Here is a 26,714-nt window from a genome sequence, read left to right as displayed (position 1 = left end):
ACCTCGCAACCCAGACCTGCAGTGTAAATCCAACCTCACAACCCAGGCCTGCAGTGTAAATCCAACCTCACAACCCAGACCTGCAGTGTAAATCCAACCCAGACCTGCAGTGTAAATCCAACTCCACAACCCAGATCTGCAGTGTAAATCCAACCCAGACCTGCAGTGTAAATCCAACCCCACAACCCAGACCTGCAGTGTAAATCCAACCCCCAAAGTCAAATGAGCCTACTAGTTTTTATTTGCACCGGTGCACGTTTCACTTTAGTTTACATCCAGTCAGTAAATCCATTCAGCACGTTATTCTTTTTCTTTATAACTTTATTTTTTTCGGGAGGGGATGGAAATGGTAACTTTAAGGTGAGTAATCGTAGTGGTGCTTTTGGCAAACAGATTTCTTACTTGTGCATTGACGTTTTATTTTCAAAAAAGAAATAACTTTTTTTTTTTAACAGAAGATCCAATAACCAAATACGCTGTTATACAAAATCCTGACTAATTTAATTCCCGTTTGACTGGCGCAGGACTGCCGCTGGTAGCTGCTAGCTTGTTGTCTTCAGACGGTTCATCAGTTTTCTGCTGTTTAGACAAATTAGGGCGACCAAAACAAATAGCTAATTTTAATAATTTTTTCCTTTCCCCTACCGCCGTCAGGCCATACTTCACGTCTCTCACTCAGTGTTACGTCACGTTGCGCATCTGTTTGGACTGTAAAGTGTAAAAGCTGTGTGCATTGTCCAATCAGAAGAGTTCAAGGTTGAACCTCTCATGAATGACAGTAACTAGCCCAATCACAAACAGCTTTGGCAGACAGCAAGCATGTCATTGGTCAATTGTAAGTGGCGGTTTGTGTATATTAATTAAAAGCGGTACCGATTTGAAGGCCACAAAAAAAAAATATTTTCAGCACTTTTTTCCCCCCACCCTGTAACGCAAAAAAAGTTATGACAAGAGAGACATTGTAGTCGATTTGGTTACGAATCAATTTAAGAACTTTCTCAGAAAAAAGAGGTACAGTATACACCAGAAATACCTGAACTGATGAAGGCACCAATTATTCAAATAGAGGTAATTGTGTGGAATTATTATTTACTCCGATTTCTGACTGACAGCATGTTAGCAATCACTTGTCAGTAGCCAGTGTTCTCGGGTACCTGTAGCAAGATTCCAAATGGCTTCATAACAAACGAGAGGAGGTCATTCGACCCATCTTGCTCATTTGGTTGTTATTAGCTTATTGATCCCAGAATCTCATCAAGCAGCTTCTTGAAGGATCCCAGGGTGTCAGCTTCAACAACATTACTGGGGAGTTGGTTCCAGATTCCTACGATTCTCTTGAGTAAAAAAAAAAAAAAAAAAAGTGCTTCCTTTTCTGTTCTGAATGCCCCTTTATCTAATCTTCACTTGTGACCCCTGGTTCTTGTTTCTTTTTTCACGTCGAAAAAATCCCTTGGGTCGACATTGTCAATATCTTTTAGAATTTTGAATGCTTGAATCAGATCACCGTGTAGTCGTCTTTGTTCAAGACTGAATGATTAAATTCTTTAAGCCTGTCTGCATACGACATGCCTTTTAAACCCGGGATAATTCTGGTCGCTCTTTTTGCCCTCATTCTAGAGCAACAATATCCTTTTTGTAACGAGGTGACCAGAACTGAACACAGTATTCTAGATGAGTTCTTACTAATGCATTGTAATGTTTTAACATTACTTCCCTCTGTGTTTGCTTCATGACTTAAAGACTGGGGGTCAATGTGGCCCCCTCCCAAAATTTTAGGAGACATTTTCTGAAGTGAGTGGGTCAATATGTCTGCCTGTCTGCGTGTTCATTGGAAAAGACAATAACAATCAATCTGTTCATGTTTATTTATTCAATCCATCTGTTAACTCCAAACTTTTATTTACCACTACACCACTGATAGTAATGTCTGATAAAAAGCGCAGTGCGATACTGTCCTACTGTCATTAACAAGAAGCCTAAAAACAACTTTGACAGAAGTGAAATTTCCACAAGTGTACTACAATACTGTATTAACAATAAAGACATAAACGGCAGGGATGTAACTGTTACAGTACACTTTAGCACTGTACGGTATGTGCATGTTTGTTATACAAGTTCATGAAGTCCTTTTATTTAGTTAATATATGTTTGAAACACTATTAAAGTTAAGAAAAGTAATATTTATTTTGGGTTCATGACCACTGATTTTATATACACAATATATTGAAATTACAAAAGCAAATGTAAAAAAAAAAAAGAATATTAATGTATTTAACGTTTCCTCGTTATATACTGTGTGAAGAGGGATATCATTTTTGTTTATCCTAGTATGTGCTGACCGTGATTTTGCTTCCACAGATGCTTCAAGTTCTGATCTGCTTGTGGGTCTGGGGGTTTCATGCCTAGTAATTATTGGTAGCTGCATTCGGACCCTTGCCTAGCCATGTTATGTAATCTTCAATTTTGAACAATTACATAATTTTTTTTTTTTTTTAATTTAAGTAAAAACTTTTTTTTTTTTTACTTTGTGAAGAGATAAGACAGTTAAAATGGTAAATGTGAATTTATTGATAAGAAATGTAAGTTACACATTACAGGTGGAGCCCTAATTCATTTCATTTGGAGTTTAAACTTGTACAGACAAGCTGTTAAGACGTGATACTGTATTATCACTGTTTTAATTTAAACAGTCATAAACAATGTTTCTTTGTTTTGGGGGAAACAGCCACACAAATGTAAGTGTGAAACTGTAGGACCAACAGCACTATGGAATACAGCCTGTTGTTTTGAGAATAGTGTTGTCTTGTTTTCAATACTTTATTCAGCTTTATAGTTTTTTTTTCCTTTTTAACATTTAAAAAAAAAACATGAAAGCAATAAACTGATATGTATGTGCATACAAATAAACACACAGTGCTTCACTTGCTTGAATCATTTTTACATTTACACTTGTATATAACACCAGTACCACTGTCACATGTGCTTTCCAGGGTGACATTATATACAGTGTAATGCTCAGGTTTGGGGCTATCAGAAAAATACTCATTTTTAAATAAACCTTTAGACTGCGTGTATTGCTGTTTCTGTAAACATCTGAACGCTCATTAATACGTTAACTTTGAGCTGTTGTTGAAATGATAGTGTGTTCCTGCACTTTTTTTTGGGAGGTACTTGAGCACTGGATTAACCGTTACCTTCAGCAACACCCCTGGAATAAAAATCCTGATATCACTAAAGATTCTGAACTCCGTCAGTCGTGGCTTAAATTATGTAAATCATAAAAAGCCGATTTCAAGAACAGATCTGAAGAAACTATTAGTCTAGAACTGAGTGAAAAAACATTTACTAACTTGCTCTTAATGGTTCGAATAGTTTTTTCTTTCGTAGACGAGGAAACGAAAACACTGCTAATCTCTGTAAAAATAACTGTTGTACTTACCAATGGCACTGGCCGTGAATGTCACTCCAAACATCAGCATTACAGACCAAAAATCACAAGGTGGTTTTAAGACGGTACCAATACCTATACGAATGTACTCGCAGCCAGATTTCGAAAATTGTCCTGTTTTAAGCTGTACGTTTCCAAACTTCACCCAGAACAGCCAAGGCGTTTTCAGATTCCATGTAATGTGATGCTGGAGTTGAAGACAGGCACATTTATTTCAGTTTCTGGACATGAGCAAATTCAGTCTCAAGCATTACACAACAAACGTGGATGCAAAACAGGGAAATAAATACATTTCTTCATGCAAGTCTTCAGGAACAAGTCACCCCCCCTGCTGTGACAGCGATGTTAGTAATACCTTTCGTACACCAAGTCAGTGCAACTGTTTCAACTCTTCAGTTACTAACGACGCTTCAGGACACTTACATGCTAGTGCTGCAAGCTTTACAGGATGTACATTTGCTTTTAATAAATAGTTTTGTCACGTTACGGTCGATCCTGGACCAAACCATTCTTAGACAGGGAGAGTGGGGGGGTTTGAATGTTATATTTAACGAAAATAAGTTATTTTCATTGTAAAAAGATGTTTGTGTGTCTAATCCTTAACTTAAGTGTGTGGTTTATAATACTGTGTATTGGTATTGTGTCTGGGGAGGGTGACACACGGGCGCGTTAAAAGAAGTTCAGCGGGACATTTATTTCAGGGGGCCATTAGCGCAATGGCGCAGCCTAGCGAACACTGCTCCCTTGATTTTAAATTCAACACTTTTCACTATATATCCGAGCATCTTGTGGGCCTTTTTTTTATAGCTTCCCCACATTGTCTACATAAGAAAGTAGTTTGTCTACAAACGAGAGGAGGCCAATTCGGTCCATCTTGCAAGACATTTGAGTCAACATAAACTCCTAGGTCTTTTTCATAGATTCCTTCTTCAATTTCATTATCTCCCGTATGATATTTATAATGCACATTTTTATTGCCTGCATGCAATACTTGACACTTTTCTCTATTAAATGTAATTTGCCATGTGACTGCCCAGTTCTGAATGCTGTCTAGATCATTTTGAAATCTAAATAAACCATGTCGTATGCTTTGCAATTATCCATTATCGATGTTGCATTCTCAGAAACCAAGCAGATTAGTTAGACACGATCTCCCTTTCCTAAAACCATGCTGACTGTCTCCCAGGATATTGTTACCATATAGGTAATTTTCCATTTTCGATCTTATAGTTTCCATAAGTTTACATATAATAGAAGTCAGGCTTATTGGTCTGTAGTTACCTGGTTCGGTTTTGTCTCTCTTTCTGTGGATCGGTATTCCGTTTGCAATTCTCCAGTCTGTTGGTACAACCCCTGTGTCAAGAGACTGTTGCATGATCTTGGTTAGCGGTTTGTAAATAAACTCTTTCATTTATTTGAGTACTATTGGGAGGATCTCTTCCGGCCCAGGGGATTTGTTTATTTTAAGAGCTCCTAGTCCCTTTAACACTTCTGCCTCTGTTATGCTAAAGTTATTTAAAACAGAATAGGAATAGGTTGACATGTGGGGCATGTTGTCCATATCCTCCTTTTTTATTAAGCAATAATTTAATATTTGCTATTTTTTTTTCTCTTCGTCTATGATTTTGCCATTTAACCTCCTCTTTTTAATGTTCTCTTGCTGTTATAATATTGGAAAAACTTTACAAAGCGGTGTGTAATTCAATATGTTAACGCAACATTATTCAGCAGGTTTCATTCGACTTTTTGAAGCTAAATTAGTTAATTCTATAGTGTGATGCAAAACGTATGGCCATAGCTCTCTCTCTCTCTCTCTCACACACACACACACACACACACACACACACACACACACACATTATATTATAAAATATAATATATATATATACACACACACACACACGGTGGTTTGCAGAAGTATTCACCCCCTGCAAAGTTTTCACATTTTGTTGGCACCTGAGCGAACTCCATGGCGCTTTCAAATTAGATTTTACATGTAGAATCTACACAAACTACTCCACATTGATGAAGTTAAAAAATGCATATAGAATATAAATAAGTAAGATTTACAGAGAAAAACAGATTAATCTCAGTTGCATAAGTATTCAACCTCTTTGCTACTGCAGCCCTAAATCAGCTCAGGTGCAAATGATTTGTTTGAAAGGTCACCAAATTAGTGAAATGGTTTCAGCCTCTGTGTACTCAAAGTGGTTTAACTTGTAGATAATTTCCCACAGGTATATAGACTTTCAAGTTGCAACTCGCATAGTGATCCAACAAAGCAACCATGACGACCAAGGAGCTTTCTAAACAAGTCAGGGATAAAGTGGTAGAGAGGCACAGAGCAGGAGAAGGGTACAAGAATTTTAAATGTCACTCTGCAGATCAGATGGAGTTTGCGAAAAAGCATGTAGATGATACTGCAGACATGTGGAAAAATGTTTTTTGGTCAGGCGAGACAAAAATTGAACTTTTTGGTCTAAATTCCAAGCGTTACGTCTGGCGCAAGCCCAACACTGCACATCACCCAGTCAACACCATCCCAACTGTCAAGCATGGTGGTGGCAGCATCATGTTATGGGGATGCTTCTCTTCAGCAGGGACTGGGAAGCTTGTCAGGATAGGAGAGAGAATGGATGGTGCAAAGTATAGGCGAATCCTTGAGGAAAACCTGTTTGAGTCAGCCAAGACTGGGGAGGAAATTCACATTTCAGCAGGACAATGACCCGAAGCACAAAGCCAAAGCCACACTGGATGGGTTGAACAAGAAGAGAATTAAGTTCTTGAGTGGCCCAGTCAAAGTCCTGACTTGAATCCAATCAAATTTATGGCAAGACTTAAAGATTGCAGTCCATCGATGATCCCCAACAAACTTATCAGAACTGGAGCAATTTTCCCATGAAGAATGGACAAAAATGTCACCATCCTACTGTTCAAAGCTAGTAGAGACCTATGCAAAAAGACTCATTGCAGTAATTGCTGCAAAAGGTGCTTCTACCAAGTACTGACTTAAAAGGCTGAATACTTATTCAACCAGTAAATTTTCATTTTGTACATTTTTTTTTTTTTTTAAATAAATGTAGTTATTGCCAATTATTATTTTTATTATTTTCTCCCCAATTTGGAAATGGCCAGTTATTTCTAGGCAAAGCTCACAGCTACCACCCCTGCGCTGACTCGGGAGGGCAAAGACATGCTGTCCTCCGAAGCGTGTGCTGTCAGCCGACCGCTTTTTTTTTTTTCCACACTGCGGACTCCCCATGCAGCCACCCAAGAACTACAGGGTCGGAGGACAATGCAGCTCCTGGGCAGCTTGCAGGCAAGCCCACAGGCGCCCGGCCAGACTACAGGGGTCGCTGGTGTGTGGTGAGCCGAGGACCCCCTAGCCGACCTAACCCTCCCTCCCCCTCGGCCAATTGAGCACCGCCCCCTGGAAGCTCCCGTCCTTGGTCGGCAAAGGAACAGCCTGGACTCGAAGTCGCGACGACCAGACTATTGAGCACATCTTGCAGTCCACGTGGAGCGCCTTTACTGGATGCACCACTCGGGAACCCCTCCCATTTTTGTACATTCTTAGTAAGTTTTGCTGACATTTAACCTCCTCCTCATATAACTGTTCAGTTTAACCACTACAGCTTTGAATAAAAAAAAAAGTTAGTTTGAAAAACTGTGCACAAATTATTTGTAATTCAACAAAATGTGACATTACTGGTAGGGCGTGAATACTTCTGCAAACCACTGTATGTATATGTGTGTATATCTATCTATATCTCTATCTATCTATCTATCTATCTTTATCTATATATATCTTTATATATATCTCGATCGCAAGAATTACAATAAAAGTGTAGATGGTTACCAACGTGAAAGCATTTTAAATGCTTAATTTTCAATTCCAGTACTTTTGGTTTGTAACACATGTTGATAAACATTTCATAAAAACTGTGTGGGTTTTCAACATGATTTCTGAGAGGAAAACAAGCAGTTGACTGCTGTGGATTCAGTGATTGTCCAATCCACAGTTAAGTGTTCTATGCCCCCCAAGCCACAGTTTCACTTGGATTGCAAAATTAATCAATTAAAAGACCAGTGTGTGCCATCATAGAAGGGTTTGTAAAAGGCATATGATCAACGATCAATTCAGAACAAGAACAGAAATTCAGTGACAATTTCAGTGTCTTTTAAAGACTTTGTCAAATTTATTTTTTGCAGTTTAGCACTATTGAGTGTCTGTAGTTATGGATGATACAGCTATCAATCTGCATAAATATTTAGTTTTATCAAAGGATATGTTCAAGCCAGTTGCAGCTGTGATTCTGTGGAGAGGCGGTGACTGGCTGCAGTCGGCTGGCTATTCCAGCATTTCAAAGTTTTGCTTCTTTAAAAATGTGTTCTGTCACCTGTTGTGGAAACTGCAAGTTCAAGTGACTGGTCAGTTTCAAAACCCTTTTCTAAACCACAGGAAATGATAGCAGACACATGAGCTGGGACATGTAGGTGCTGTTTTTGCCTTTTATTATTTTTCCAATTTTTCTTGTATTTCTCCATTTCACTTTGACAGAGCAGCTGTGGTGTTTAAACCCGTTTATTAAATACAGTTTGAGTTACAGAGTTACAAGTGAATGGAATGGCTGACTAGGAACATTTTAAAAGATACTTCAAAATTAGATTCCCCCCAGTAGGGGAGAGTGGTGTGCTAACAAAAGGACCAGTCTTGATGGGCTGAATGGCCTTTTCCCCAGTGGTTAAAGTGGGGCAGTATGCATACCAGTAAAAAAAAAAAAAAAAAATGAAGTTTTACTATTGATGCAAAAAGCCTACTTGCACATCTTGTGTTTTGCATCAGCATCAGCTCACCAATACCATGAATTTCCCTGTCAGAAGTCCTGGCATGGAAATTCACAGGACATACGTATTAAGAGGCTTACAGCACCTACAGAGTTCGTTCACTGTCTGTGCAAGTTGCTTATACACAATAGAATATCTTTGCTATACATCACTACAGTTCCCCCAGAAACAGTTTTGGTGTCACTATACTGTACTACCCGCGCACAGTAACGGAGTAGTCATTAAAATGAAAAGTGGAATACTACAACAAACCAGTATACATTCATTTTACAGCCTTCCGAAGCAATCGAAACTTTCTGATGAACAAAGAACATCGGCAACACAAACAGACCAATGTGAAGGTTTTGATGCAAAATGAAAATGAAAATGAAGTCGGAATCAGCAGCCAAGCAAAGTATTGATATTTCAATTGATGATTACCCTGATTGCTGCTGCTCACAACAGTATGTGGATTACAAAACCAGATATGAATGGATGTTTTTTTCGAAAGGTTCTCTAGGCTGCAAAGATTGTCGTGATGCAAAGCATTTCATACTGTCTAGTCAGGGTGTTACATTAGCCCCTCAGTGGGTGACTTGTAGTATAACCCCGTTCGGAAGCAACACAAAACAGCAATCGCTGAGAAAAAAGATTTATGACCATGAATCAAGTTTAGCCCATCTGAATGCTCAGAAAATTATGAAAGATGTGCAATCAAAAACATCAGAATCTTCTTTCTGATCAAAGTACCAACAATGTTGAAGTCGCCTCCAGAATTTTTCGCACGGCATATTACATTGCAAAGAATGATCGACCATTTTTAGATCATACGGATTTAGTAGACTTGCAGTAAAAATGGGCAGCATCCTTCATAGTAATGTGACATGTGCTGACGTTATTGAGCATGTTTCTCTGGAAATTAAATCCAAATTACTCGAACATCTGAAGAAATGTCAATCTAAATTAGCTATATTGATTGACAAATCTACATCAGTAAGCAATGAATCTGCATTGATTTATTTATCTACGTGTACATTTACCAACCGATGACAGCCGATGATGATGACCCCTTAGAGGAAATATTTACGTTCTTTCTTGAGCTGGTGGAATTAGCGGATCAGAAATCTGAAACTATTTTCAATGCTTTAATAGCATGTTTGGAAAGGAATGGCTATAGCAAAAATGATCTTAAATTGGTCCTAGTTGGATTTGGATCGGACGGAGCAAGTGTGATGTTGGGCAGGCACTCTGGCGTTTTAGTGCTCTTTTAAAAGAAGAATTTCCAAACATTACAATTTGGCACTGTTTAAATCACTGGCTTCCTTGCCAGTGTTGGTGGAGGAGTGCTTCATGACCACAATGCATGCTTTGTACAGCCAGTCACCAAAAAACGTGAATCTGCTGGATCAATGTGCAAATTTTGTTGTCAACAGAGGTAAAGACGATGGGCAGAATATTAGGGGTTTGTTGGGACGCCTCCTCTTACTGATGTGTTTCTGCAGTTTGGACATCATATCCTGCTCTCAATCACCACTTCACTGCAGAAGCCAAAAAGGCTGCAAGGAAGTCTGTTGAGTGAAATAAATTTCAAGGGACTTGCTTACAAGTTAACTAGCAAAAATGTGTTCTTATGTTGGCGTTAATGTGTGATTTGTTGTTTGAACTCAAGAATCTGGCAGAAGCTTTACAAGCACGAAAGTGTCACGTAGCAAAAGGCCAAGAATACTTCAAAACGAGTGGAGTTAAAGGAAGGTGGCAAATTTCCGTCTGAACAGGGATCAGTTGATTCAGTCAGTTGTCGACAACATGAAACAACAACTGATGCCCGAGGATGACTTAAATAAATGACTGCTGCAGGACATAGATTGTGTCATGGGAACCACGCAGTGAGCATGATGGGTGCCATGGTGAGAAAAACATAAAAAATCTGGCAATACAATTCAATCTGGATTTAAATGAAACTCATCAAGCGTTTGTGGAATACAAATCAACTGGAAAAAGAAACATTTCTGCAAAACTGAAAAAAAACTATTCAGGGCGGTTTACACGCTACCTGTAAGTAATGTGGACTGTGAGAGAGGATTCAGTAAAATGAACATTATAATGTCAGAATCGAGGACAGACTACATATCAGATCCGTGTCTAATCTTATGTTTGTGTCACTGCTTGGCCCGCCTGCTCATAAGTAGAATCCAGAACCACACGTGAAAACCTGGTTAAGAAAAGGCAGACACAGCGCAGCCTCCCACCATTGCATGAGCCGTAAAGAAAAAACAGGACCGGAGCTTATGAACCCCTTTGGAGTTTATTCTGAGTCGGTAGTCACACTCTACCTTTTTGTATAGATTTTACATTGATCTTTTGTGTCAATTATTGGGTAGTATATAATTCAAAGTTTGCGATTTTGTGTTCAAAAAAACAACTTCACATTGGAGCATGTCCTGGAGAAAACATTGACATCATTCAAATGATCCCACCCCACCAGGAACGGTGCACACTGGCACTTTTTCTCAACCACTTTAAACGCTGCGTTTCCCATTTCCAAACTTTTCTTATGTTTTGGGGTTTCAGTTCGTTATTGATGGGTACATATTGTGGAGGAATTCAGGGGGTGCTCTGTTGCAGTGAGTTATTGTACTGAAGGGTACAGATTGAGGTTCCAACCCGAGAAACCAACAGTAACTAGCAGTGAATAGTGGTGCATTTAGAAATACTAAAAGGTACTTCTGTAAGATTCATTGAGAAACCTTTTAACTGCAAGTCTTTCTCAGTAGGCTCCGAGTCTTCGCTGGGTATTCCACACTGGCACCGGGTCTGGGAGGCAAGACCGTCGGAGACCGTTTCTCCTCATTGCGTTACAGTGCACCCTGCCTGCCAGGCGCCTGGTGAGATCAGAGCGGACGTCTGCAGGGCTGTCCTTTGTCCTCCAGAGGGCGGTAGCTCGCTGACATCTGGTCTTGTGTTCCTAGGTGAAAAAGAGAAAGCTGGCTTGGTCGTGGGATCGGAGGATGCTCACTGAACCTTTAGTTCTCTTGAGTTGTGGGGAATTTCTGTGGAGGGAACATTGGACATTCTAAATTGGGGAGAAAATAATTGAGCACTCTAAAATGTATATTTAAAAAAAAAAAATGATGACCACTGAAAATGACATCATCCAATTCTTGAAGTGTGTTGAAAACAAATCGTCATAATGGAGGCTAGAGAGATGGCTTGTTGTGCGTGAGGGTGGCATCGTCTCCAGAAAGGCAAGCTTTAAAAGCTTGTCCAATATATGTGCCAATTTTTGCATCTAGAGAACCTCTAATCCAATTTTGATCAAACTTGGTTAGAGTCACCACATGCCAGTGAGAGTGACACAATCTGGAGTAATACATGTCATGGCCATTTGCTTGTTTGTTTTTTTTAAATACTGTTCGCTCCATTGAATGTGTTACTGACCGACTTCCTTTTCACTTTAACTAGTGTCTCTTTTCCTAACAAACAAGCCTTTGAAAATGCACTCTGCACTTGTTGCAGTGGTAGTGAGGTGTAAAGATAGCGAACGATATAGAGAAGTGTTGCTTTGTGCAGTGAGCTGGGAAGACCGTGCTGTGGCTCGATACAATGCACAAGTGAAGTGGCTGGTTTATTTTGGGGAGCTCTGAGCAGCTCCTGGAAAATTCCACAAGCAGCTTTGCTCACATGCTCGGCAGCAGACTGCTTTCATTCAGAGCCATAACACACCCTCCTTATCCTGAAGGGAAACACTTTAAATAAATAAATAAAAAAAAAAACAACCGGACTATAAAGGCTTTATTGTATTGATGAGCTCCGAGACGTGGTCTCCAGTTAGATCTGTGAGCATTAATATATCAAAATCATTCTGTAAAATCAAAATAGCAAACTGCTCCAAGGAGGGCAGAGGTGCAGAAAGACAGGCCAGCTGAGAATTCCAATACAGAGTTAAGATTTTAAATCTGTTTTTCTTTTCAACACACACATGCCTACCTTAATGTTTGAGTTTGGGTTAATTTTTTCAAAACTCTGCTGTTGAAAAAAAATGTATTACCTTTAGAGTGTTGGCGACAGTCTCACACACCATCAAAGTGTTCACTGTCTCTGGCCATTGTGAAAACAGAGCGCACAAGATGTAAACATTGTGGTACAGTGATCTCGAACAAGCAAGGTGTGGTACAGTGATCTCGAACAAGCAAGGTGTGGTACAGTGATCAAGCATAGTGTGGTACAGTGATCTCAAACAAGCAAGGTGTGGTACAGTGATCTCAAACAAGCAAGGTGTGGTACAGTGATCAAGCATAGTGTGGTACAGTGATCTCAAACAAGCAACGGCTAAAGAGAATGTTCCATGTGTTTGAAGGATGTAGTGCAGTTTCACATGGGCCAATTTTTCTGCACCACGTAAAGAGCGTGGCCAGTTTTTCTGCACCTATGCCTAGGGCTTCTGTTTTTCAGGTTTTATTAATTGTATTTTTTGGTGCTTATTTTTAGCTATTTTAGAGTTTTATGTAAATCGTTTTTTTTTCCGGGGCTTTCGTTTTTGATATACTGTGAAATTTAGTGTTTCGGTTAGTTTTCAAAATGCTTGAGCTTTTTTTTTTTTTTTTTTTTTACTGCACACTCAAGTTGTACCTTCTTTCCTTTGCTGTCTTCCACAATTAAATCCCTCTGGTCACAGGCACATTATTCTGGGTTTTTTGTGCGTAGACATTTTTGTACATTTCACCACAATTCTGTTTTAAATCCTCCGTATCTTAAATAATACAGCTTGAAATCCCGCTAACAAGCCTCCATCCTGATGTAATCTTATTTTAAATCTCCAATAGAAATGTAGGAATGTGCTGTCATTCAGTAGTTGAGGCAGGTTTAAAGTATTGAGAACGAATCAATGATGGATGCAATTCAGGAAGGCGGGACATTGCTTAGCAGCACTGGGAAATGTATTTATTATTATTTTTGTAGTAGGTTTTATTTTTTAATTGGAATAGGGTAAAGTCAACGTTAATTGATTAACTATTTCCACAGCTTTTCTGGTGTTTATTGGCTATCCACCGATTTTTTTTTTTTTTTTTTGTATCGGGTGTTTTATCGGTTAAAACCGAAAATCACAAGCCCTACCTATGCCCCAAGGAGAATCTGGATCCAATAGGATACTCATCAATCTCTGTGCATATCGAATATGAGCCTGCTGTCTCTCTCTCTGCATATTGAATACGAGCCTGCTCTCTCTCTGTGCATATCGAATATGAGCCTGCTCTCTCTCTCTCTGTGCATATCGAATATGAGCCTGCTCTCTCTCTCTCTGTGCATATCTAATATGAGCCTGCTCTCTCTCTCTCTGTGCATATCGAATATGAGCCTGCTGTCTCTCTCTCTCTCTCTGTATATTGAATACGAGCCTGCTCTCTCTCTGTGCATATCGAATATGAGCCTGCTCTCTCTCTCTCTGTGCATATCGAATATGAGCCTGCTGTCTCCCTGTGCATATTGAATACGAGCCGGCTGTCTCTCTCTCTCTCTAAATCTAAAACAAAATGGCCAAAATTAAAAAAAATATTCAGTGAAAAAAGGCACTTTTACAGAGCGTTTAAAAAGGGACCAAAAACAAAGTACATAGAAAGAGTACTTGTAACTGCACACACAAATCAAAAAGGAAGTTAGAAAGGCCAAGAGAGAGATAGAAATCAATATTGCTAAGGGGGCTAAAACCAATTCTAAAATGTTTTTCCAATATTATAACAGCAAGAGAACATTCAAAGAGGCGGTTAAATGTCTAAGAGACACAAATGGCAAAATCATAGATGAAGAAAAAAAAATAGCAAATATATTAAATGATTACTTTTCACAGGTTTTTACAAAGGAGGACATGGACAACATGCCCCACATGTCGACCTGTTCCTATCCAGTCTTAAATAACTTTAGCATAAGAGAGGCAGAAGTGTTAAAGGGACTAGGAGCTCTTAAAATAAACAAATCCCCTGGGCCGGATGAGATCCTCCCAATAGTACTCAAAGAAATGAGAGAAGTAATTTACAAACCGCTAACCAAGATCATGCAACAGTCTCTTGACACAGGGGCTGTACCGACAGACTGGAAAATAGCAAACATAATACTGATCCACAAAAAGGGAGTCAAAACCGAACCAGGTAACTACAGACCAATAAGCCGGACTTCTATTATATGTAAACTTATGGAAACTATAATAAGATTCAAAATGGAAAATTACCTCTATGGTAACAATATCCTGGGAGACAGTCAGCATGGTTTTAGGAAAGGGAGATCATGTCTAACTAACCTACTTGACTTTTTTGAGGATGCAACATTGAAAATGGATAGTTGGAAAGCATACAACATGGTTTATTTAGATTTCCAGAAAGCTTTTGACAAAGTCCCGCATAAAAGATTAATTCTCAAACTGAACGCAGTAGGGATTCAAGGAAATGCATGCTCATGGATTAGGGAGTGATTAACATGTAGAAAACAGAAAGTACTGATTAGAGGAGAAACCTCAAAATGGAGCGAGGTAACCAGTGGTGTACCACAGGGATCAGTATCAGGTCCTCTGCTATTCCTAATCTACATTAATGATTTAGATTCTGGTATAGTAAGCAAACTCGTTAAATTTGCAGACGACACAAAAATAGGAGGAGTGGCAAACACTGTTGCAGCAGCAGAGGTCATTCAAAATGATCTAGACAGCATTCAGAACTGGGCAGACACATGGCAAATGAAATTTAATAGAGAAGTGTAAAGTATTGCATGCAGGAAATTAAAAATGTGCTTTATAAATATCATATGGGAGATAATGAAATTGAACAAGGGAACTATGAAAAAGACTTAGGAGTTTATGTTGACTCAGAAATGTCTTCATCTAGACAATGTGGGGAAGCTATAAAAAGGCCAACAAGATGCTTGGATATATTGTGAGCAGTGCTGAATTTAAATCAAGGGAAGAAATGTTAAAACTTTACAGTGCATTAGTAAGACCTCACCTAGAATATTGTGTTCAGTTCTGGATACCTCGTTACAAAAAGGATATTGTTGCTCTAGAAAGAGTGCAAAGAAGAGCAACCAGAATTATCCCGGGTTTAAAAGGCATGTCGTATGCAGACAGGCTAAAATAATTCAATCTATTCCATCTTGAACAAAGAAGACAACGCGGCGATCTGATTCAAACATTCAAATTCCTAAAAGGTATAGACAATGTCGACCCAGGGAAACTTCTTTGACCTGAAAAAAGAAACAAGGACCAGGAGATTAGATAAAGGGGCATTCAGAACAGAAAATAGGAGGCACTTTTTTACACAGAGAATTGTGAGGGTCTGGAACCAACTCTGCAGTAATGTTGTTAAAGCTGACACCCTGGGATCCTTCAAGAAGCTGCTTGATGAGATTCTGGGATCGATAAGCTACTAACAACCAAACGAGCAAGATGGGCTGAATGGCCTCCTCTCGTTTGTAAACTTTCTTATGTTCTTATGCATATTGAATACGAGCCTGCTGTCTCTCTCTCTGTGTGCATATTGAATACGAGCCTGCTGTCTCTCTCTCTCTGTGCATATTGAATACAAGCCTGCTGTCTCTTTCTGTGCATATTGAATACAAGCCTGCTGTCTCTCTCTGTGCATATTGAATACGAGCCTGCTGTCTCTCTCTCTCTGTGCATATTGAATACAAGCCTGCTGTCTCTTTCTGTGCATATTGAATACAAGCCTGCTGTCTCTCTCTGTGCATATTGAATACGAGCCTGCTGTCTCTCTCTCTCTGTGCATATTGAATACGAGCCTGCTGTGTCTCTCTCTCTGTGCATATTGAATATGAGCCTGCTGTCTCTCTCTCTCTGTGCATATTGAATACGAGCCTGCTGTTTCTGACGATTGACGATGCAGCAGAGAATTCCAAACTAAGCCAAATCAGTCTCCCGGAGCTTCCTGACACTATTTCAGTAGTAACGTATGAAATAATAACTAATAATTTTTTATATTTTAACTACTCGCACATTTTAAAACCCAGAGGTAAAAATGAAAAACGAAGACTTGCACACAGCCGGGGCTATAGGGAGGCACCTGTCCATTGGTTCAGATGTCACTTTATGTTTTTACATGATCCATAAACTAAAATCAGAAATTCTAAAGTAAAACTCACCATACAGACCCTGATATGCACAAATGTTTGAACCCTGATATGCACTCATGTTTGACTTCCTTAACATTAGGTAGTCCCAGATTCCTGATACTAAAATAAACGTAATAACTTGAATGGTGTTGAGTTTCTTTAGTATTTCTAAATCTAAATCCAGCAGTGTGGAGTAGTGGTTAGGGTGCTGGACTCTTGACCTGAGGGTCATGGGTTCAATCCCTGGTGGGGAACACTGCTGCTGTACCATTGAGCAAGGTACTTTACCTAGATTGCTCCAGTAAAAACCCAGCTGTATAAATGGGTAATTTGTATGTAAAAATAATGTGATATCTTGTAACAATTGTAAGTCGCCCTGGTAAGGGCGTCTGCAAAGAAATAAATAATACTAATTTACTTGTTCTGGATCCAGGACTGTTGCACATTAGGGTCTGTGAACCAACTGTTGGTTTCTGAGTTAGTTTGTTATGAAAGTTGAGAATTTCGGAATCCTCTGATTTGTTCCGATTTCCTTTCTCCTGTCGGTTGCAGTGTGAACCTGATCGCTTCCTGTGGCCCAAACAGGAGGTGGGAAGGGACATGAGTCGAAGGGGCATTCCCATCCTCTCTCCCAGGTTACACACCTGAACGAAGTCTGGGTGCACAGTATGTGATGGAATTGGGTTGTTTTATGGGCAGAAGTTCAAAGTAGCTGCAGCAGAAGCTGTGTTGTTGTTTTGAGGAAGAAGCAGTTTTTTCAGCTGGTATCATCATGGAGGTTCCTGTACTTGCACTGAATCCAATTAAAATGCAGCTTGTGAGTTCAATTGGTATCGAGGTACTGTAGATGGTTGTGTCCTGGCATCTGCAATGGACAGTTCTGTGCCTCGCTGGGCATGATTGGAGCCCTCTTTTGGTTCTGTATTAGATTGCAGGTTGAATTAAACTCTGTTTGCTTTTTCAGGTGTTACAACTGCAGACCAAGCCCATAAGATGAACAGTGATAGCAGATCCAGCAAGGCATTGAAGGTAGTATTTTTAATCCCCTACTTTAGCGTTTTGCATGTATCTAGAAAAAAGTTTATCCAAATGTGACATTTGGTTCTGACCGCTTTGTATCCGAATGCGTGACAATCCAAAGCTCTCATTCCATTGTAGCGGATGCTCTATATCGAGTGTATCTGGGTACATGCTAACACTCAAATAACCCCCGATTTTAAGGTTACAAAACTAATAACTCACAAATCAGCTAGAAATACAGACAGCAAAAAACACAAGGGACAAGCTCTGTACACAGTTAATAACTATTTTTATTGTACCGTGGTGTTTATGTTCCATAACAGCAGATAACTCACCATATACAACACTATGTAACACAATTTTTGTTCCTGGGTAGTAAGTGTTATTTCCTAATTGCTTATGCCTCAAAAGTATAGAAAATGGCTATTATTCCCCACAAACTTTGCTTTTGTGACCAGACAGTGATATTTTGAAATTTACCTATTTCCAATGAGAAAATGGGCGAATTTGTGTCTCTTCGTTCACATAAAGTAAAAAAAACAACAACATATGAATCCAAATTAACATGTATTTATACTAAAGTAATACAAAAATGACTACAAAAGATTTAGAAGTGTAGTTTTTCGAGATTTACGATTGTACTGTAAATCACTTTCACGAATCAGCCCCCAAATGTAGTCTCCCATCATGTTCTCGTTATACTGTCCTTGGTAGCGGTGTTCAAAGTCCAGTATATCTTGGTGGAAGCGCTCGCCTTGCTCCTCCGAGTATGCTCCCATGTTCTCCTTGAATTTATCAAGATGAGCATCAAGGATATGGACTTTGAGGGACATCCTACAGCCCATTGTGCCGTAGTTCTTCACCAGAGTCTCAACCAGCTCCACATAGTTTTTGGCCTTGTGATTGCCCAGGAAGCCCCGAATCACTGCGACAAAGCTGTTCCAAGCCGCTTTCTCCTTACTAGTGAGCTTCTTAGGGAATTCATTGCACTCCAGGATCTTCTTTATCTGTGGTCCGACAAAGACACCGGCTTTGACCTTTGCCTCAGACAGCTTAGGGAAGAAGTCTTGAAGGTACTTGAAGGCTGCCGACTCATTATCTAGAGCTCTGACAAATTGTTTCATAAGGCCCAATTTGATGTGCAGTGGTGGCATCATCCACCAGTGGCTCCCACTTGACGTTGTTCCTCCCCACAGAGAACTCGGTCCGCTGTGGCCAGTCCCGCCTGTTGTAGTGCACCTTGGTGTCCCTGCTGTCCCAAAGGCAAAGATAGCAGGGAAACTTGGTAAAACCGCCTTGGAGACCCATCAGGAATGCCACCATTGCAGTCTCTTGATGCCATCTCAGAAAAATGCAGATATGTATCCACTTAGGCAGCTGGAACGAAACTGAACTGGTGGGCTTAAGGCCCCTGTATTTATACTACTATTTATATTACTGGAAAGTTCTAGAAAGTTCTAGAAGTTACTCCAAGTTTACTCAGCACTGAATCTACCTGGAATGTTCTGGAAAATAGGTAAATTTCAAAATATCACTGTCCTGGTCACAAAAGCAAAGTTTGTGGGGAATAATAGCCATTTTCTATACTTTTGAGGCATAAGCAATTAGGAAATAACACTTACTACCCAGGAACCAAAAAAAAAAAAAAAAAAATTGTTACACAGTGCAATCAATACTGACACACCATTGAAATGACAACATCCTGTTCACCCATGATCCCAGCAATGCAAAATAACCACATCAGCAAACAACCAGGCAAACCAACCAACAAATGTAGCACATTATGAACACAAATCGAGTCATCTGGAAGTATTTGAGCAGCTAGAGTTCCGTTTGGTGCTTCTTCTGCCAATAGGTATTAAAGCTAAAACACTCAGCATGAAAAAACAATCCTTTTATATCTTTTGAGTCATTGTAAAGAAACTGAAACGACCTCACCAGTCTTCCGGATGTTTAACCAGCTGCCGAGTCTTCTGTTCTCCAAAACTCCAAACAAATAATATCCAGAAACTGAAGCGTGGTAGATTTATAATGCACAGCGTTATATTTGTGCATACAACAAACAATAAAACACGGTTTCTAACTAGGGCCCCAGTAGATCTATTTTATCAAAAAACCTTAACAAAAAATAGTTAATGCAAGTCAAGCTTAACTATAACGCAATCCTTGTATTCCAGATAAGATTGTATAACTTGTAATCCACCAGCTTGCTCTCTTCTCCAGCTCCCTGCTGTTTGTCTTCCTCTTCTTTTTCCCACCGCCATTTTAAACAGCAGCCTATAAATGTTTCTCTCATTGGTTAAAAACAGCCCAATGAAATTAAGCCATACTGCTTTGTAAACGCCATGCTCTCTGGGTACTGAAGTTCTTTAACACTGCTATAGGGATAAAACTACATTTCCTAAAAGACAACATTACTGGCATCAAAGTCAGTACTGTAGCTCACCGCTACACCATGCTTCAGGAACCCTGTCCCTGAGCAGTGTCTTCAGAGTCAAACAGTGTTACTGGTTGAAAGCATGGCAGTCAATAGGGGAAGCAGTTGCTTGGTTAATGACAAAGTGTGCCAAAGTTCAACTACATTGACACTGTAATTGCAATTCCCAATGACACAGTTCCAGTTGTGATTGAGCCCAGATGAAACAGGAGTGCCCCTCTCAATCAGCCCTGCGCTCTCTGTCCTAGGTGAAGCGCGAGTCGGGTGAGAACGTCCCTGTGCTCTCGGATGACGAGCTCATGTCTCTGACGGTGCGGGAGCTCAACCACCACCTGCGGGGGCTCTCCAAGGAAGAGGTGGTGCGGCTAAAGCAGCGGCGGCGCACCCTAAAGAACCGCGGCTACGCGGCCAGCTGCCGGGTGAAGCGCATGTCCCAGAAGGAGGCGCTAGAGCATCAGAAGCAGGAGCTGCAGCAGGAGGTGCGGCGGCTGAGCTCGGAGAACGCTGGCATGAGGCAGGAGCTGGAGGGGCTGAGCCAGCGCTTCGAGGCCCTGCAGCACTTTGCACGCACCGTGGCCCACGGGCCCGTCACCCCACACAAAGTCAACACCACCAGCGTCATCACCATCGTCAAGTCAGGGGGCCAGCACCACTCCTAGACGGCGCACAGAGGGATCTCCACTGAACCTTTAGGGGAGCAAGGGGGATTCGTTCAGGTCTGTGTCGGTATGTGCTGAGCAACTTGGCAGGAGTGGCAGCAAACTGTGGGCTGCTGCATTACAGGGCTACCAGATTCACAGCACTTGGACAACCTGAAGAGTGTGAAATCCAGTATACACTCTACATCTACAATTGGTTTCTTACCACTTCTATCCTATTGTTAAGGCTGTGTTTTGTTCACGGTTATCACAGACTTCACGGTTTCTGTGAAATGTGTTGTATAATAACTGTAGAGAAAAATGATTGATTCTGAATGTGACAACGCTTTTATTTTCTGCTTTTAATAAATATAATATTTAATCTTGAAATATCTATTTTTAGACCGTGATGTGCCGTGAAAAAAATACAGCCAGCCTATTGTGTGTTTCCATTATCATGCTCATTGTATGCTTGCTCATGTTTTACCTGACTTGTTGACTGATCTCCTTGTTCAACCCTGCTTCAAACCCCTTCAGCTCTGAGACATGACCAGCTGGAATTCCTGTCCCTGTGAAAGTTGTGTTTTTTGTACAGGTTTTTGAGTTGCTGCAGGGGCAGAAATAATGGGGCACACCCCTTAGTGGCCATTTATTTTAGAAGTGGTTGAAAACTGATATTTTTTCTGGAATAGTTAGGAAGCTGGTAAATTAAGATCTAAGCAGAGACAACAGTTACAGGAGGATTTAGAACATGGGTATTTAAACCGGTAGTACATTAAATATCCCATAAACACACACGCCATACAGTTTCACTTTACATGTTTTTTCGACGGTGTTCTTGTACAGTACAGGTAGTCATTTATAAAAGGCAGAGTGTTGGCGTCCCAGTGAAAATGCTGCTTTGTGCAATTTTATTTAAAAATGGTACACAACTTTCAGACAAATGGTAGGCATATTAAGCCATGGCGCTTATAGCTGTCTTCAGCACTCGCTAACTATTTGTTTGCTTTCAGAAGAGGCTTCTAAAATGAGTTTGGAAAGTAGGTAGCAGGTATTCATCACGTGACTGTGTTAAATTGTCCCAGCACTTATGCAATATAAACTTCAAACGCAAGACCTACAGAGAAGACAGGGTTTGACATGTTGATCTCTGTATCAATATGAATACTGCGTGATGTAGTTCTGTTGGGTTATAGAGGGTTTGTGCAGCTCTGTTAGGCTCTACCGAGCCCTCGTCAGAAATGCCAACATCAAATTCAAAGCATGTTATAAACGTGTGTGTTACGCTGCTGGAGTTCTCCCGGGTTTATATTTGGAATATAGTGTTGTACAGGACACACACACACGACCGACAACAACATCCTGCAAAACTACAGCAACCAAAGGCTTAGAAGAGGTAAATATTTCTAACTTTTTTTTTTTTTTTTTTTTTTTTTAAGGCTAATAAGTTTCCTCTAACCTGTTTTGCCGTGGCCCGTTATGCAGTTAAAATTGGGGGTGGGGTCGTCCATTACTTTTTTTTTCAATTCTAACTCCCATTCCCTTTTAATTAATTCAAATTCCAATTCCAAAAGGATTTGATAAAAATAAATGGACCCCAGCCCTGGTTAAAAGCGGGGTTTTTAAACACGGCACTCATATTTTGTAAGTCGCAGCATCGCTGGTATAGATTTGTACCCAGTCGTGTGTATTGTTTGTGGAGATTTGCCTGAGATTAAAGGAAAGAGGAGTGAGTGTCTTTGTCAAACCCAGGTAGTGAGTGAAGCTGCGCCTCTTCTGGATGAAATGGGTGGCTGGTGGTGTCACTCACCTTACATTGAACCAGCCTCAAGAGGTTCACAGTGGAGTACATCTATTTATTATTATTTAGTGTTTGGGTCAAACATTGCTCAGATGTTTTTTCGTTTTCATTTAAAATTATCTGACCAGACAAAAAAAAAAAAGCTTCAGTAGCATTTATGATGGCGGAAATTGGCAGCGATTTGTTTACATGATCGACCAGCTTGTGTAACGTTGCTGTGCTGCAGTGCTTCTGTTCAGCCGCGCATCTGCTGTGAAATGTGAGATGACGTGATACCCATGGCTACCAGTGGAACACTTGCCTGGTAACTTGTACTGTTGTAATTGTTGTTCTTTATGCTAAATAATATTATTGTTTGAAGAGATTTATGCAGGACAGATCTGCAAAGATGCTATGGGCATCTCGTTTCCAGGGGGGTGCTTGTTTGAGATGTTGTTATTTTTTGGGGGGGGGGGGGGGGGGATTTGATATATTTAGTCGAAATTACTAAGCGCAGACTCGTGCTTCCCAGACCTGTGCACACGACTACTTGTCCTGCTTGTGCTCCTGCGAATCCCCCCCCCCCGTGCTTGTCTGTTAATTGTCATTTTGACGTTTATACAAAACCATTTTTTTCATGTACAGATATTTGCACTCGCCCTGAGTGCTCCTAATACAGAGTTTTAATCTTCAAATCTTTCTCGAAGTGCTCAATAACTGCATTTGGTCTTTTTATGAAGGATTAGAAAGTGGCCAACCTTGCTTTACAGCAATGCCATTGAAAACCGCTCCCACTCAAGGGTGACGACTGCTGACGCACTGCTGCTCAGCGCTGACATGAGGAGCCGTGAGCTCACCAGTGCAGTCCATCGCCCTTCAACAAAAGCGCTCGGATTAACCGCTCACCTTGATGGGTCAGTGCTGGCTTTGTTGAGGTTGAGTTGAGGTATGCAGCCATTCCAAGTTAGTTTGGTGGCAGTAGGAGGGAAGCAGGTAAAAAGAAGGACTACAAGAAAGTTTATAGAGAGAGGGATGTGTGGACAGAGAATAGGAGGGTAGCAAAGGAAGAGAGAAGGAAAATGAGACACCCAATAACTGTGTAACTCAGCCATAATAATAATTAGTACTAAACATAATCTTGATTTACAGAGTAAAACAAACATTTTGACATGTTAAGATATTAATTGAAACTTTAAAACTAATGCTAAGTTTCTATTTGTACCTTAGTAAGTCTTGTGTAATTAACTTGGTCTGCTGCCTGTTCCATCTGCAGTCTACTATCCAATCTGACGAACAGTCAGATATTCTCTACTGCGTTCATTCACCTTTCTGTAGCAGATGGAACTTTGACTGAAGCTCGTACAGTAAGTTTATTTTCCTTGTACAGTGTTTTTGGGTGTGATGACTGAGAAAAGGAAAGGTTTGAGTCAATAATGGACAGAGAAGTCATTTGAGTGAGAGGACTAAAAAGTGGTTTGTCTGGTCTCAACAGCACTGGTTAACATCAAGTTTACTTGCGGGGAAGCATGTTGATGTTGCACAGGCTTCAGTGCACAATGCTTCAACAATGGGCTTTAGGGCACAACATTAATATGACCCCCCCCCCCCCCCCCTCACAAATACAACAATCATAGCAGACAGTAAACCATACAGAACACTCATGTTATAATATTAAACGAGTATTAAATCCAAATTAATACTGCAATCAATGTCTGTCGCTCTTTACATTATCTGAACACCAGGGGGCACTGTGTAAACAGTTAGGAACAGTAGAAACTTAAAATAGAGATTTAGAAAAATAGTAATATAAAGAAATACAATGGAATCGCTGCACAGTAATTTATTTCTGCTCCACAGATTTACCTGTGTATTCATGGTTTGAAAGATGCTGTAAGACGATTGCCCCATTTTAATGATTATTATAATAAATATTAATATTGTTTAGTATTTTTATGTTTTTGGTCATGGATAAACGACGAGATATAATTATTGTATTTTCTTATTTAAATGGTTCTTCGCCATCTTGACTGGTTTTGTTTTAAAATTACAGATTTTATGTATATAAAAAAAAAAACTTTTTTTTGATACTGTGATGTGTGTGTGTTTTTTTTTTTTGTTTTTTTTTTGCATTATCTTGGAAATTTGCCTATTTATTATTATTTTTTTTCCCTGGATAAAAATAAATGTATCACTTTTATATATTAATAAAAAAATGTACATAGAAACCATCTTGATTTATTTTTCTTCTTTGGGGGGGAAAAAAATTTAACTTAAAATAAGCAGGGTCATCCTCACGCTGCAGTGAACCCTGCTGGCAGGTGCCTGGTGAACTGCAGGGCTGGTCTTTGTCCACCAGAGGCTGGTAGCTCGCTGACATCCGCTCTCGAGTTCCTGGGTGTAGAAGAGGAAGCTGGCTCGATCGGAGGACGTCCACTAAACCTTCAGTTCTCCTGAGAGCTGTGTGTGGAATTGCTGCAGTGAGGGGAAACAATAATTGGACATTCTAAATGGGGAAGAAAATTGGGGTTAAAAAATAAAATAATAATTAGAAAATGAATCTGAGATTTCCTTTTAACCTATACTTTCTCTCTTCCCCCACACCTCCCACCTCACTGTACTTCCTCTCCTCCCCCACACCTCACTGTTCTTCCTATCCTCTCCCAAACCTCACTGTACTTCCTCTCCTCCCCCACACCTCACCTCACTGTTCTTCCTCTCCTCCCCCACACTTCACTCTGTATTTCCTATCCTCCCCCACACCTCCCCTCACTGTACTTCCTCTCCTCCCCCACACCTCCCACCTCACTTTACTTCCTCTCCTCCCCCACACCTCACTTTACTTCCTCTCCTCCCCCACACCTCACTGTACTTCCTCTCCTCCCCCACACCTCACCTCACTGTTCTTCCTCTCCTCCCCCACACCTCACTGTACTTCCTCTCCTCCCCCACACCTCCCACCTCACTGTACTTCCTCTCCTCCCCCACACTTCACTCTGTATTTCCTATCCTCCCCCACACCTCCCACCTCACTCTGTACTTCCTCTCCTCCCCCACACCTCACTGTACTTCCTCTCCTCCCCCACACTTCACTCTGTATTTCCTATCCTCCCCCACACCTCCCACCTCACTCTGTACTTCCTCTCCTCCCCCACACCTCACTGTACTTCCTCTCCTCCTCCACACTTCACTCTGTATTTCCTATCCTCCCCCACACCTCCCCCTCACTCTGTACTTCCTCTCCTCTGCCGAGTGACGCATGAACACTTTAAAGGGCGGAGAAAGTTTTCCAAAACACGCCGAATGAAAACATCAGAGGAACTTGTTTAGAGATCAGAAAGAAACGGAGAAACACTGAACATTCGATGTATTTGACTTATTAAATTACAACATTTATTCTTTCTCATGTGTTTTAATATACAGTATATGATTTTACAACATTTATAAATATAAAGAAATGAGTGGATATAAGCAGATAATGGTTCATTAACATAATTTATATCGGTTATGTTTTTTCATTAATGGAATAAAGAACTATTTTATTTATAAATATTTATTTTGAGAAAATAATCATGCTGTGTACTTCATGGCTTATAAAGATCCTGAGAATAAATGCTTATTATGACATTGCAATTTTACTATGTTTGCTTATAGTTAATGTTTTGTAGTTGGCACTATTTATTCTGTTTTTGCTGTTTGTAAAATACTGCTTTTAATAATAGAATATTCTGTGTATATGTTTACTGTTTACTTACAGAAACTGTTATGCATACAATAATATATAAACGTTTCCACGCAGAAGTTCATTTCAAGAGGGCAAGAATTAGATGAATCATTGTTGGCAGAAATACTAGTGTCTGATTCTAGTGAATCAGAATTTTCTGACAGTGATTCAGTTTATATACTATAAATGTATAATAAAGTGTTCTTGTTCTATTGTTATTATTATTTGTTTATTTAGCAGACGTCTTTATCCAAGGCGACTTAAAGAGACTAGGGTGTGTGAACTATGCATCAGCTGCAGAGTCACTTACAATCACGTCTCACCCGAAAGACGGAGCTCAGGGAGGTTAAGTGACTTGCTCCAGGGTCACATAATGAGTCAGTGGCTGAGGTGGGATTTAAACCGGGGACCTCCTGGTTACAAGCCCTTTTCTTTAACCACTGGACCACACAGCCCCCTATTTGTGTTTGTAGAAAAGGGTTTCCAGTATCAGCAATGCAATTGAACTATTTCCCATATTCCTAACAGGAAGATACAGCTCCTGGAGACCCAGTCTGATTCTGGAAGGGCCCGACAATGAAGTGGCCAGAAGAACAGTAGACACGTTGGGAACGAGAAAGGCCATTCAATCCATCAAGCCTCGCCCCTCCTTATTACAGCATTCTCCCCTACTGGGGCAATCCAATTTAAAAGCACTGAATCTTTTTTTTTTAAATATGTTCCCAGGGTTC

At 40.2% G+C, this 26,714-nt stretch overlaps 1 protein-coding gene across 2 annotated transcripts in view; it reads left to right on the top strand.

Annotated features, from left to right (window-relative positions):
* Window positions 1-23,746, top strand: part of LOC117433005 (transcription factor MafK-like) — a 34,113-nt gene extending 10,367 nt beyond the window's left edge. For both annotated transcript variants that reach the window (XM_034055020.3, XM_034055021.3), the window contains exons 2-3: window positions 17,352-17,416; window positions 20,093-23,746. In XM_034055020.3, coding sequence (XP_033910911.3) covers window positions 17,352-17,416; window positions 20,093-20,503 — 476 coding nt within the window. In that variant the 3' untranslated portion in view covers window positions 20,504-23,746. The remainder of the gene's footprint in view (window positions 1-17,351; window positions 17,417-20,092) is intronic.
* The last annotated feature ends 2,968 nt before the right edge of the window (window positions 23,747-26,714 follow it).

The sequence above is a fragment of the Acipenser ruthenus genome, chromosome 52 (assembly GCF_902713425.1).
Source record: "Acipenser ruthenus chromosome 52, fAciRut3.2 maternal haplotype, whole genome shotgun sequence".
NCBI lineage: Eukaryota > Metazoa > Chordata > Actinopteri > Acipenseriformes > Acipenseridae > Acipenser > Acipenser ruthenus.
The sequence above is the reverse complement of the archived record's forward strand: the minus strand, read 5'-3'. Positions and strand labels throughout refer to the sequence as shown.